At 47.7% G+C, this 14823-nt stretch overlaps 1 protein-coding gene across 1 annotated transcript in view; it reads left to right on the plus strand.

The window, feature by feature from the left end:
- The window catches only part of LOC132578344 (corticotropin-releasing factor receptor 2-like), a 212922-nt gene that overhangs the window by 138000 nt on the left and 60099 nt on the right, over positions 1-14823 (plus strand). The window contains exon 6 of the mRNA XM_060248288.1: positions 410-489. Within this exon, the coding sequence (XP_060104271.1) occupies positions 410-489 (80 nt within the window). The remainder of the gene's footprint in view (positions 1-409; positions 490-14823) is intronic.

Raw genomic sequence — 14823 nt, forward strand, 5'->3', positions numbered from 1 at the left:
TTCCAATGAGCCCGCCTTTTGGTGGGGGAGGGCGGGATATAAAAATAAAATTTATTTATTTATTTATATTTATTATCATGGGAAGGTCTCAGCCTCTCTGCCCTGTTGTTGGCCTTCCAGAAGAACAGGTTGTGAGATAGGAGGCTGGACTAGATACACCGTCACTGGTCTGATCCAGCAGGGCTCCTCTAATGTACTTCTCGGGGGAAGGCCTCGGCTTCTCTGTCCTGTGGTTGGACCTCCAGAGGAACTGGTTGGCACTGTGGGAGGCAGAATGCTGGACTAGATGGGCCACTGGTCTAATCCAGCAGGGCTTTTCTTAAATTCTTATGAACATATCTCTTTTCTCAGCCTCTTGGATTCCCTAATTCCTTTTGGGTTGTTTCTTCTCCCCTTCATTTTTCTTCAGATTCAATATAAGGCAGATCCACGCGTTGTTCTGCTTTGAACTTGCCATCTCTCTTACCTCAAACCTCCCTGGAAACACCGGTAATGCCTCTAGTTTGGTGTAGTGGTTAAGTGTGCAGACTCTTCTCTGGGAGAACCAGGTCTGATTCCCCACTCCTCCACTTGCACCTGCTGGAATGGCCTTGGGTCAGCCATAGCTCTTACAGAGGTTGTCCTTGAAAGGGCAGCTGCTGTGAGAGCCCTCTCCAGCCCCACCCATCTCACAGGGTGTCTGTTGTGGAGGGAGAAGATATAGGAGATTGTAAGCCGCTCTGAGGCTCTGATTCAGAGAGAAGGGCGGGGTATAAATCTGCAATTCTTCTTCTTACTCATTATACCGACCTTGGAAAGATGGAAGGCAGAGAGCCAGTTTGGTGTAGTGGTTAAGTGTGTGGGCTCTTATCTGGGAGAACTGGGTTCGATTCCCCGCTCCTCCCCTTGCACCTGCTGGAATGGTCTTGGGTCAGCCATTGCTCTGGCAGAGGTTGTCCTTGAAAGGGCAGCTGCTGTGAGAGCCCTCTCAGCCCCACCCACCTCACAGGGTGTCTGTTGTGGGGGGAGAAGACATAGGAGATTGTAAGTTGCTCTGAGGCTCTGATTCAGAGAGAAGGGCGGGGTATAAATCTAAAAATTAAATTAAATGGGGTATAGTGTCACAGAGTCCACTTTCTGAGAGCCAGTTTGGTGAAGTGGTTATGTGCGCAGACTCTTATCTGGGAGAACCGGGTTTGATTCCCCACTCCTCCACTTGCAGCTGCTGGAATGGCCTTGGGTCAGCCATAGCTCTCGTAGGAGTTGTCCTTGAAAGGGCAGCTGCTGTGAGAGCCCTCTCAGCCCCACCCACCTCACAGCATGTCTGTTGTGGGGGGAGAAGATAAAGGAGATTGTAAACCACTCTGAGTCTCTGATTCAGAGCGAAGGGCAGGGTATAAATCTGCAATTCTTCTTCTTCTTCTTCTTCTTCTTCTCCCCAAGGGCAATGACAACCTTCTCCACTTTTATTTATTTATTTATTTATTTGGTTTATATTCCACCCTCCCTGCCAAAACAGGTTCAGGGTGGCTTACATTTCATAAAAACTCTTCCTTTCCCTCCCCTCTCTCTCTTATTCCCCATCATTTTAACTTCTTTTAACCCATAACAGCATGGCATATCACTGGTGCTGTCTATTTCTGTCTAGCCAGCAGTGCAGTCCGTGCGTAGTTTTGCCCCAGAGGCTAGATACCCCCTCTCTCCACCTGCTTTTCTTGTTCACTCTGGCCTTTACTGTAATTTACACTGCCGGTCCTCTTCCAAGTCTAGATGGTATCTTGTGGAGAAAGAAAAATTCAAAGCATTAATCTTTCTCTCCCCTTTTTGGGGAAACAGGTCCCATTCCTATAAATTATTTCTGCCTCTTGGACATAGCCCTGTCCTATATAATAGGATTCTGCTAGACTGAATTATGTCTCCTGCTTGTCAAAGCCTCAGAAATATGTTTTTTCCACCTCCATCTGCCTGATCTCATCTCTCCTTTGCTTTCTCATCATAGGAACGGTGCATACGGCTTTCCCCTCTGTCTCTCTCAATCTCTCTCTCTCTCTCTGCCTCTTCCTCTCCATCTCTCTCTCTCTCTCTCTCTCCATCTCTGTCTCTCTCTCCATCACCCTCTCCATCTCTCTCTCTTTCTCTCCATCTCTCTCTCTCTCACGCACACATACACACTCACCCAGGTTTGAGTCCCTCCCCCTTCAGGTTGCCAGCTCCAGGTTACCTGTAGATTTGTGGGGGAGCCTGAGGAAGGCAGAATTTGGGGAGAGGGAGAGATTTAATGTGGTGTAATGCCATAGAGTCTGCGATAGATAGATAGACAGACAGACTGACTGACTGACTGACTGACTGACTGGGAGAACTGGGTTTGATTCCCCACTCCTCCACTTGCACCTGCTGGAATGGTTTTGGGTCAGCCATAGCTCTGGCAGAGGTTGTCCTTGAAAGGGCAGCTGCTGTGACAGGCCCCTCCCACCTCACAGGGTGTCTGTTGTGGGAGAGGAAGATAAGGAGATTGTGACGCGCTCTAAGACTCTGAAGTTTGGAGTGGAGGGTGGGATATAAATCCAACATCATCTTCTTCATCTTCTTCTTCTTCTTCCAAAAGCAGCCATTTTCTCCAGATGTCAGCTGGAGATCAGTTGTAATCCCAGGAGAATGCCAGTCACCACCTGGAGGCTGGGAACCCTACTGGCACTGCATCTGTCATGGATACTTGCTGGGTGACATCAGATGAGCTAGACTTTTTTTTTGAAGGCAAGAGACGTTTCGGAGGTAGTTTGCCGTTGACTGCCTATGTGTCATGACCCCAGTATTTCTTAAAGATTGTCCTTCCAGATGCTAGCCAAGGCCAGATTTGCTTAGCTTCCGAGGTCCAACAAGAGTGGGCTAGCCTGGGCTATCTAGGTCAGGATTGATAGACAGACAGACAGATAGACTTCTAGGTCAGGATGGATGGACGGACAGATAGACAGACAGACAGGCAAACAGACATACAGACAGGTGGCCAAATACCACCGAACACTGATTCGGCAGTATTCGGCTCCATTATACCTTAAGGGCCGTTGAAGTCAATGGCAAAATAGGGTATAATGAATGGTGCCTGGGAGACAAAGGGCTTGAGAAAGAAGCCCCAAAATTGCAGGGTAGCTTCAGGGGCCTCTTCCTAACAGAACTCCCAAGTTTCAAAAACATTGGACTGGACAGTCCAATTCTAGGGGCATCCAAAGAGGGTGCCCCCAAATCACCATTATTCCCTACGGGCCATTGAAGTCAATGGCAAAATAGGGAATAATGAATAGCAGCTGCAGGGCAGGGAGGTTGAGGGAGATTTGCCGGGCAGCAGCAGGGGCCTCTCCCCCACAGAACCCCCAAGGGGGTCCAATTCTAGGGGCACTCAAAATTGACCCTTTTCCCCTATGGTGGGAAAAAAAGCAATCGTTCACTTTTTCCACTCTAATTAGAAAATGACTATAGGAGACAGGAGGTTTGAGGGAGAGGCACCAGATTTGCAGGGCCAGTTTGGTGTAATGGTTAAGTGAGCGGACTCTTATCTGGGAGAACTGGGTTTGATTCCCCACTCCTCCACTTGCACCTGCTGGCATGGCCTTGGGTCAGCCATAGCTCTGGCAGAGTTGTCCTTGAAAGCACAGCTGCTGTGAGAGCCCTCTCCAGCCCCACCCACCTCACAGGGTGTCTGTTGTGGGGGAGGAAGGGAAAGGAGATTGTGAGCTGCTCTGAGACTCTTCGGAGTGGAGGGCGGGTTATAAATCCAATATCTTCATCTACCTCACAGGGTGTCTGTTGTGGGGGTGGGGAGGTAAAGGAGATTGTGAGCCCCTCTGAGACTCTTCGGAGTGGAGGGCAGGATATAAATCCAATATCTTCATTTACCTCACAGGCTGTCTGTTGTGAGGGGAGGAAGGTAAAGGAGATTGTGAGCTGCTCTGAGACTCTTCGGAGTGGAGGGCGGGATATAAATCCAATATCTTCATCTACCTCACAGGGTGTCTGTTGTGGGGGAGGAAGGTAAAGGAGATTGTGAGCCCCTCTGAGTCTCTTCAGAGTGAAGAGCGGAATATAAATCCAATATCTTCATCTACCTCACAGGGTGTCTGTTGTGAGGGGAGGAAGGTAAAGGAGATTGTGAGTCGCTCTGAGACTCTTCGGAGTGGAGGGCGGGGTATAAATCCAATATCTTCATCTACCTCACAGGGTGTCTCTTGGGGGGGGGGAGGTAAAGGAGATTGTGAGCTGCTGTGAGACTCTTCGGAGTGGAGGGCGGGATATAAATCCAATATCTTCATCTACCTCACAGGGTGACTTTTGTGGGGGAGGAAGGTAAAGGAGATTGTGAGTCGCTCTGAGACTCTTCGGAGTGGAGGCCGGGATATAAATCCAATATCTTCATCTACCTCACAGGGTGTCTGTTGTGGGAGAGGGAGGTAAAAGAGATTGTGAGTCGCTCTGAGACTCTTCGGAGTGGAGGGCGGGGTATAAATCCAATATCTTCATCTACCTCACAGGGTGTCTCTTGGGGTGGGGAGGTAAAGGAGATTGTGAGCTGCTGTGAGACTCTTCGGAGTGGAGGGCAGGATATCAATCCAATATCTTCTTCTTCTCTCCCCACGAGAACCCCCATGTTCCAGAAAGAGTGGACCAAGGGTTCCCATCCTAAGGGCACCCTAAGAGGGTCATTGTTCCTTATGGTGAGAAAAACTACCCCAGGCAGCAGTCAGATTCTCCTAGAGAATCTCTGCACTGGAAAGTCAACTGTGGTGAGGGTGCTTGCTTGCAAGGAGCAGAGCAGTGCTATGTGCCCAGCAGAACAAGCGCCACTGCAGCAGCAATACACAGTTCCAATTAGAGAATCTCTCTGATTCCCAAATTGGGGTAGGGGATTTCTGCAGGGACTTCAGCACAGAGCCAGCGCATTGAATGCACTGGTGCCAAGCAGCGGAGATGTGGCATGGACTTTCTGCATGCAAAGCAGTTGCACAGCCCTACAGAAGAAACACCTGTGGGGAATCCTTGAGCAGCGACGCATTTTCTCAGGTGCAGCTCAGCACATGACAGCTACAGAACGTTCCCAGCAGAACAAGGTCAGATGTTCATCTAGCTTCTATTTGAAAACCTCCAAAAAAAGGAGAGCCCTCCACCTCCCAAGGAAGCCTGTGCCACTGAGGAACTGCTCTATCAGGAAGTTCTTCCTAATGTTTAGTCAAAAACTCTTTTGATTTCATTTCAACCCATTGGTTCTGGTCCGACCTTCTGGGGCCACAGAAAACAATTCTGCACCTTCCTCTATATGACAGCCCTTCAAGTGCTTTAAGATGGCGATCATATCACCTCTCAGCTGCCTCCTCTCCAGGCTAAACATCCCCAGCTCCTTCAACTTTTCCTTATAGGACTTGGTCTCCAGACCCCTCACCATCTTCGTGGCCCTCCTCTGGACATGTTCCAGCTTCCTTCTTAAACTGTGGTGCCCAAAACTGCGGTGCCCAAAACTGCACACAAAACTTTAAGTGAGGTCTAACCAGAGTAAAGTGATACCATCACTTTGCGTGACCTGGGCACTATACTTCTCTTGATACAGTCCGAAATCGCATTTGCCTTGTTGTTGTAGTTATAAATCACCCAATCTAGCTACAGCAGCAAACTGTTGACTCCTATTCAGTGTATGGTCCACTAAGACCCCTAGATCCTTTTTGCACAAACTACTACCAAGACAAGTCTCTCCCATCCTATAATTATGCACTGGATTTTTCCAACCTAAATGCAGAACTTGACATTTCTCCCTGTTGAATTCATTGTATTTGTTTCCGCCCGGTTTTCCAGCCTATCGAAATCATCCTGCACCTTGACTCCAGTCTTCTAGTGTATTTGCTACCCCTTCCTGATTTAGTATCATCTGCAGATTTAATAAGCATTCCTTTTATTTAGTCGGCATCCTCGAAGCAAGAAAGAAAAAGGCTTGGCTTAGTCACCAAAGTTCATTTTTGCCCTTCAGTAAAACAGAAAGAAAGATCTCATATTTTTCTCTCTCTTTTTTTGGTGGAACTCGCCTCTGCATTGTGCAAATGAGGTCAGAGATCCGATTCTTCAGGGGAATGCAAAGGTAGATCTATTTCAGGTCTCTTTAATCATTTCAGCTATACGATTTTTTTATCACTCCTCCCCCACCCCACAAGCCGATGTGATTACGCCTGTTTAAAAATCGGCATGTCTAATCTCACGCTTCATGAGCCTCAGTGATTACTTGCTTGCCGGGGCAGGAGGGGGATTCATTAATTTCTTTTCTTTCCCTCCTTCTGTGTCTGCTGATTTTTTTGAACTTCCGTCTAAGAATTAATTTTACCATCGGGTCGGTGTCAACGTGATTATTATTTTCCAGGCTGTGTGGATACCATGGCTTTTCTGTAGGGTAGCGTTAGCATAGAATGTTGTATACAGAATGTTGTTATATCCCGCCCTCCACTCCGAAGAGTCTCAGAGCGGCTCACAATCTCCTTTACCTTCCCCCCACCCACAACAGACACCCTGTGAGGTAGATGAAGATATTGGATTTATATCCCGCCCTGCACTCCGAAGAGTCTCAGAGCGGCTCACAATCTCCTTTACCTTCCTCCCCCACAACAGACACCCTGTGAGGTAGATGAAGATATTGGATTTATATCCCGCCCTCCACTCCGAAGAGTCCCAGAGTGGTTCACAATCTCCTTTCCCTTCCTCCCCCACAACAGACACCCTGTGAGGTAGATGAAGATATTGGATTTATATCCCGCCCTCCACTCCGAAGAGTCTCAGAGCGGCTCACAATCTCCTTTACCTTCCTCCCCAACAACAGACACCCTGTGAGGTAGATGAAGATACTGGATTTATATCCCGCCCTCCACTCCGGAGAGTCTCAGAGCGGCTCACAATCTCCTTTACCTTCCTCCCCCACAACAGACACCCTGTGAGGTAGATGAAGATATTGGATTTATATCCCGCCCTCCACTCCGAAGAGTCTCAGAGCGGCTCACAATCTCCTTTACCTTCCTCCCCCACAACAGACACCCTGTGAGGTAGATGAAGATACTGGATTTATATCCCGCCCTCCACTCCGGAGAGTCTCAGAGCGGCTCACAATCTCCTTTACCTTCCTCCCCCACAACAGACACCCTGTGAGGTAGATGAAGATATTGGATTTATATCCTTCCTTTAGGGCAAAGACAAGTTTCTAGTCCCTGAGATTGCAGTGATTTGTGTGTGTAAAGTGCTGTCAAGTTGTGGCTCTATAGGAATTTCAAGGCAAGAGATGGAGAGAGGTGGTTGGCTATTGCTTGCCCCTCTGTGTGGTAACCCTGGACTTAGGGGCGCCAATCCCCAGGTGGGTTAAGCTAAATAACAAAAAAAAAATGTGGAAAATAACGAAAGATGTATCTCAATCAATAATTATACAACATGAATACATATATATATTTAAACAATCAACCTTCAGTGTGCAATTAATAACATACAAATATACAGTCTTCACAAAACTGAAGAGGGGAGTTCACAGTCTCACTTTTATACAAAAGTTTAAAGTTCCATGTATGCGCATCGAAGTTCAATTCCAAATGCTTAAGACCGCTTTGCCGGCTCATGCAGGTCTGTTAAAGTGCCAGTGCAACTGGGATTCCGTGTAAAATAGTCTTTGACCTTCCAAATCGCATGATTTTCAAGCTTCGGGTTTTCAAAAAGAATTTTTTAAGCGGTGGGGTTCAATGCCATGTAGAGTGATCTGTTATGTGCTGATGCATGGGCTACGCCTCTTGGAAGAAGGTCGTTACAGAAACAGTAACAGATGCGTTACTGCTATTTTCAACCCCACCACTTTAAAAGTTCTTTTCGGAAACCTGAAGCTTGAAAATCATGCGATTTGGAAGGTCAAAGATTATTTTAAATGGAATCTCAATAGCTCTGGGACTTTAACAGACCCACGGGAGCGGGAGAAGTGGTCTGAAGCGTTTACAGTCGGACTTCGACGTGCATACGTGGAACTTTAAACTTTTGTATAATATTGAGACTGTGAACTCCCCTATTCAGTTTTGTGAAGATTAGATATTTGTATGTTATTAATTGCACATTGAAGGTTGATTGTTTAAAAAAAATATTCATGTGGTATAATTATTGTTTGAGTTATATCTTTCATTATTTTTTGCAATTTTTTTGGTTATTTAGCTATACTTCTTGTGGTACTCTTGGATTGCTAAACCCCAGGTGAAGGCAGGGATCCCCCAGTTTGGAAGAAGATGAAGATGAAAATGAAGATATTGGATTTATATCCCGCCCTCCACTTCAAAGAGTCTCAGAGCGGCTCACAATCTCCTTTCCCTCCCCCCCCACAACAGACACCCTGTGAGGTAGATGAAGATATTGGATTTATATCCCGCCCTCCACTCCGAAGAGTCTCAGAGGGGCTCACAATCTCCTTTACCTTCCCCCCCCCACAACAGACATCCTGTGAGGTAGAAGATATTGGATTTATATCCCACCCTCCACTCCGAAGAGTCTCAGAGGGGCTCACAATCTTCTTTACCTTCCTCCCCCACAACAGACACCCTGTGAGGTAGATGAAGATATTGGATTTATATCCCGCCCTCCACTCTGAAGAGTCTCAGAGCGGCTCACAATCTCCTTTACCTTCCTCCCCCACAACAGACACCCTGTGAGGTAGATGAAGATATTGGATTTATATCCCGCCCTCCACTCCGAAGAGTCTCAGAGCGGCTCACAACCTCCTTTACCTTCCTCCCCCACAACAAACACCCTGTGAGGTAGATGAAGATATTGGATTTATATCCCACCCTCCACTCCGAAGAGTCTCAGAGGGGCTCACAATCTCCTTTACCTTCCTCCCCCACAACAGACACCCTGTGAGGTAGATGAAGATATTGGATTTACATCCCGCCCTCCGAAGAGTCTCAGAGGGGCTCACAATCTCCTTTCCCTTCCTCCCCCACAACAGACACCCTGTGAGGTAGATGAAGATATTGGATTTATATCCCGGCCTCCACTCCGAAGAGTCTCAGAGGGGCTCACAATCTCCTTTACCTTCCTCCCCCACAACAGACACCCTGTGAGGTAGATGAAGATATTGGATTTACATCCCGCCCTCCACTCCTGAGAGTCTCAGAGCGGCTCACAATCTCCTTTACCTCCCCCACCCCACAACAGACACCCTGTGAGGTAGATGAAGATATTGGATTTATATCCCGGCCTCCACTCCAAAGAATCTCAGAGTGGCTCACAATCTCCTTTACCTTCCTCCCCCACAACAGACACCCTGTGAGGTAGAAGAAGATATTGGATTTATATCTCGCCCTCCACTCCGAAGAGTCTCAGAGGGGCTCACAATCTCCTTTCCCTTCCTCCCCCACAACAGACACCCTGTGAGGTGGGTGGGGCTGGAGAGGGCTCTCACAGCAGCTGCCCTTTCAAGGACAACCTCTGCCAGAGCTATGGCTGACCCAAGGCCATGCCAGCAGGTGCAAGTGGAGGAGTGGGGAATCAAACCCGATTCTCCCAGATAAAAGTCCGCACACTTAACCACTACACCAAACCGGCTCTCCCCCCAGTTTGGAGGCCCTCCCCCCACTTCAGGGCCAGCAGAAAGTGGGGAGGAGGAGGGAAATGTCTGCTGGGCACTCTGTTATTCCCTATGGAGACTGATTCCCATAGAGTATAATGGAGAATTGATCCACGAGTATCTGGGGCTCTGAGGGGGTTGTTTTCTGAGGTAGCATCCAATTTTCAGCCTAGCATCCAGTGTCTCTCCCCAAAATACCCTCCAAGTTTCAAAAGGATTGGGCCAGGGGGTCCAATTCTATGAGCCCCAAAAGAAGGTGCCCCTATCCTTCATTATTTCCAGTGGAAGGAAGGCATTGAGAAGGAGTGCAGTCCCTTTAAATGTGATGGCCAGAACTCCTTTGGAGTTCAGTTATGCTTGTCACACCCTTGTTCCTGGCTCCACTCCCAACGTCTCCTGGCTCCACTTTCAAAGTCCCCAGATATTTCTTTAATTGGACTTGGCAACCCTACCTGGGCTTCCTTGGAGTCTCCCATCCAGGTCCTAACAACACCCCACTTAGCTACCAAGATCTGACAAGATCAGACTAGAGAATCTAATGCCAGCAGAAAGTTCTGTGAGCTTCAGCATCAGATATGTGTAAAAAATATGCTTTAGGCACGATTCTGTTATTACTAGGATTTGATTAGATGAGCCTGTTGGCTTTGAAAAAGAAGGAACTTCGAAATTGGCTCCATCCAGAAGCATGGCTGCCAACTCCAGCCGCTGGTAGCTGCCGTTCCGAGGGAAGTGGTTTACCCGCTAAGTTGCAGAAATTGATTATTGGCTCACTGCTTACCGTTGCATCGTCAACTTCTTGCCAGAAGTTCTGGCTTTTAACCAGGGGCGGAATTCTAGCAGGAGCTCCTTTGCGTATTAGGCCACACACCCCTGATGTAGCCAATCCTCAGAGAGCTTACAAAAAAGAGCCTTGTAAGCTCTTGGAGGATCGGCTACATCTGGGGTGTGTGGTCTAGTACGCAAAGGAGCTCTGCTAGAAACCCACCCCCGTTTTTAACACTGCAGTATCCTTTAAAAAAATTATTTTAGGAACAGATTTTCAGTTTACCATAAAGAACAATGTAATTAATCGCATCAAAGAATGAAGCCATAGTGAGGACATAATTAACGACTTAAAAATGCCAGGAAAAAGAAAAAGCCGTTCATAATGTAGATTACCAAGGAGAGGTCATACAATTATATTGAAGATCGTCTAGTGCCAATACATTCTACTGACAGATTCCTCTGTAGGGATGTACAAAGAGCTGTCCCAAGATTGTATGAAGAGATCACATCCAATTAATCAAACTGAACTATTGAGAGCTCACAGTTTTTTGTATGCAGACCAGAGGAGAGAAAACGAGCCCGGAACATATCAGAAATAGAGCTGATCATGATAACAATGATTTTTTTTGGTGGGGTGGGAGGGGGAATATTACATTGGGTGAGATATTCCACTATTTGGAACCAGAAGACAATAATTTTATTTTCTTGGGTGTGTTCCGTCAGAGCATTGGTACTGTAACTAGAGATTTTACTTAGTAGGGAATAATCTCACAGTTGGGTTCTCTGCCGTATCCTTTTTGACATTGGGAAGATGGCTCTATAGCAGGGGTAGCCAAACTTGCTTAATGTAAGAGCCACATAGAAGAAGAAGAAGATATTGGATTTATATCCCACCCTCCACTCCGAAGAGTCTCAGAGCGGCTCACAATCTCCGTTATCTTCCTCCCCCACAACAGACACCCTGTGAGGTAGATGAAGATATTGGATTTATATCCCGCCCTCCACTCCGAAGAGTCTCAGAGCGGCTCACAATCTCCTTTACCTTACTCCCCCACAACAGACACCCTGTGAGGTAGATGAAGATATTGGATTTATATCCCGCCCTCCACTCCGAAGAGTCTCAGAGCGGCTCACAATCTCCTTTACCTTCCTCCCCCACAACAGACACCCTGTGAGGTAGATGAAGATATTGGATTTATATCCCGCCCTCCACTCTGAAGAGTCTCAGAGCGGCTCACAGTCTCTTTTCCCTTCCTCCCCCACAACAAACACCTTGTGAGGTAGATGAAGATATTGGATTTATATCCCACCCTCCACTCTGAAGAGTGTCAGAGCGGTTCACAATCTCCTTTACCTTCCTCCCCCACAACAGATACCCTGTGAGGTAGATGAAGATATTGGATTTATATCCTACCCTCCACTTTAACTTTAAATGCATTCTCCAAGCTGCCAGCTGGCTTGGCTTGGAGAAGTTATTTAAAGAGAGAAATGTCTTCCCCAAGCCAGCTGACAGAGTGGCGGGGGCTTCCCAAGCTGCTCTTTGGCCACCCCTGCTCTATAGTATTTGTTGCACTTTGGAGGACTTCCAATGAAAACTTGCATATAACGAAACTCAGTAGAGGCTTTTGGAAATTTACAGCCCATAAAAGAATTTGGACTGTAAAAGACTCCTCTGCATTGGTTGTTTCAGTTTCCATTTGTGGGGTATGTAAGAATTGCTGTATGGGAGTGCAAGTAGTCCGTGAAGGTATATTTAATAATAGAATCCTAGGGTTGGAAGGGACCTCCAGGGTCATCTAGTCCTGCACAATGCAGGAAACCCACAAATACCTACCCCAAATTCACAGGATCTTCATTGTTTCAAAACCTCCAAGGAAGGAGAGCCCACCACCTCCCGAGGAGGAAGCCTGTTCCACTGAGGAACCGCTTTAACTGTCAGGACGTTCTTCCTAATGTTGAGCCGGAAACTCTTCTGATTTAATTTCAACCCCTTGGTTCTGGGGCCACAGAAAACAATTCCACACCATCCACACCAGTTTGGTGTAGTGGTTAAGTGTGCGGACTCATCTGGGAGAACCGGGTTTGATTCCCTACTCCTCCACTTGCACCTGCTAGCATGGCCTTGGGTCAGCCATAGCTCTGGCAGAGGTTGTCCTTGAAAGGGCAGCTGCTGTGAGAGCCCTCTCCAGCCCCACCCACCTCACAGGGTGTCTGTTGTGGGGGGGGGGGAGGGAAAGGAGATTGTGAGCCGCTCTGAGACTCTTCGGAGCAGAGGGAGGGATATAAATCCAATATCTTCATCTACCTCACAGGGTGTCTGTTGTGGGGGGGGAGGAAGGTAAAGGATATTGTGAGCCCTTCTGGGAATCTTTGGAGTGGAGGGCGGGATATAAATCCAATATCTTCAGCTACCTCACAGGGTGTCTGTTGTGGGGGGAGGAAGGGAAAGGAGATTGTGAGCCCCTCTGAGACTCTTCGGAGTGGAGGGCGGGATATAAATCCAATATCTTCATCTACCTCACAGGGTGTCTGTTGTGGGGGAGGAAGGGAAAGGAGATTGTGAGCCCCTCTGAGACTCTTCGGAGTGCAGGGCGGGATATAAATCCAATATCTTCATCTACCTCACAGGGTGTCTGTTGTGGGGGAGGAAGGTAAAGGAGATTGTGAGCCACTCTGAGACTCTTCGGAATGGAGGGCAGGATATAAATCCAATATCTTCATCTACCTCGCAGGGTGTCTGTTGTAGGGGAGGAAGGGAAAAGAGATTGTGAGCTGCTCTGAGACTCTTCAGAGTGGAGGGAGGGATATAAATCCAATATCTTCATCTACCTCACAGGGTGTCTGTTGTGGGGGAGGAAGGTAAAGGAGATTGTGAGCCGCTCTGAGACTCTTCGGAGTGCAGGGCGGGATATAAATCCAATATCATCTTCTTCTTCTTCTTTATATGACAGCCCTTCGTCCTTGAAGATGGTGACCAAATCACCTCTCAGCCGCCTCCTCTCCAGGCTAAACATTCCCAGCTCCTTCAACCTTTCCTCATAGTACTTTCATAATACTTATGAAATGTCAATATAAATTTATTCAATCTTTTTTGGTAACATGTTTGGATTTGTTAGCTATTTGTCTGCAATATATTTGCTCTCCCTCCGTCACAGAAGCAGAATGCATTGTGCAGATTGAGAGGGACTATACGAGCATCACTTGCTATTTGAAAATGATATGGGTTGCAGAATTCATTTTTTTCTCAACACAAAGCTGTCTGGGTAAACTTGGGCCGGATAAACCTAGCTTACATGCATTTCCAGTTGCATCCATTTATTTATAACCCACTTTACTGCCTACGTTGGAACCACTTAGAACATTGTCCTTCTGTCTCCCGTCTTCTCACAACACCCTTGTGAGGGAGCCCAAGCTGTGAGTTTGTGATGGGCCCAGGGTCACCCAGCCAGCTCCCATGGTAGAGCTTCCACCCACTCTGGCAAGGTTACTCCGGGGATGAAGACAGGAGGGAACTCTAGTTGGGGAAATCCCTGGATATTTGGGAGCAGAGGCTGGGGAAGGCATGATTTAGGACGGGGAGGGACTTCGGTAGAATATAATGGAGTCCTCCCTCTGAAACTGCCATTTTCTGTAGGGAAACTGACCTCTGCTGCCTGATCTCTGTGGCAAAAGAGGAAGATTGAAATGTGAGGAGTAATCTTAATCAATTGTGTGTGTTGACGGAGTCCCTCAAGCAGCCGGGCTTGTCTAGCCTTTCAATCATTTCGCTGGGTCCGAATAGGGTTGCCAAGTCCAATTCAAGAAATATCTGGGGACTTTGGGGGTGGAGCCAGGAGACATTGGGGCCGGAGCCAGGAACAAGGGTGTGACAAGCATAATTGAACTCCAAAGGGAGTTCTGGCCATTACATTTCAAGGGACAACACACCTTTTTAAATGTCTTCCTTCCATAGGAAATAATGAAGGATAGGGGCACCTTCTTTTGGGGCTCATAGGATTGGAACCCCTGGTCCAATCGTTTTGAAACTTGGGGGGTACTTTGGGGAGAGGCGCTAGATACTATACTGAAAATGTGGTGCCTCTACCTCAAAAGGCAGCTTCCCCAGAGCCCCCGAAACCTCCAGATCAATTCCCCATTATACCCTCTGAGAATCGATCTCCACATAGGGAATAAGGCTCAGCAGACATTTCCCTCCCTCCCCCCCCCGCCCCACCCCCCCTTTTCTGGTGACTCTGAAGCGAGGGATTGGCCTCTCTACTCACGAGTTGCTGCCAACTTCTCCAAAGTAATACAGACACCCCATCCCAAGAGGAAGCCTTTCAATCGGAGACTGAAGCCTCCGGAGGTGGAAAGTCACATGGTCCTCTGGGGGCGGGGTTTCCCCCTGCCGGCCAGCTTACTGGGGGCGGGAAGGAGCCTGGGAAAGCGGAAGAACCCCCGCTGGGACCTGGGGATTGGCAAGCCTAGGA

This window comes from Heteronotia binoei, chromosome 10 (assembly GCF_032191835.1).
Source record: "Heteronotia binoei isolate CCM8104 ecotype False Entrance Well chromosome 10, APGP_CSIRO_Hbin_v1, whole genome shotgun sequence".
NCBI classification, from domain to species: Eukaryota; Metazoa; Chordata; class Lepidosauria; order Squamata; family Gekkonidae; genus Heteronotia; species Heteronotia binoei.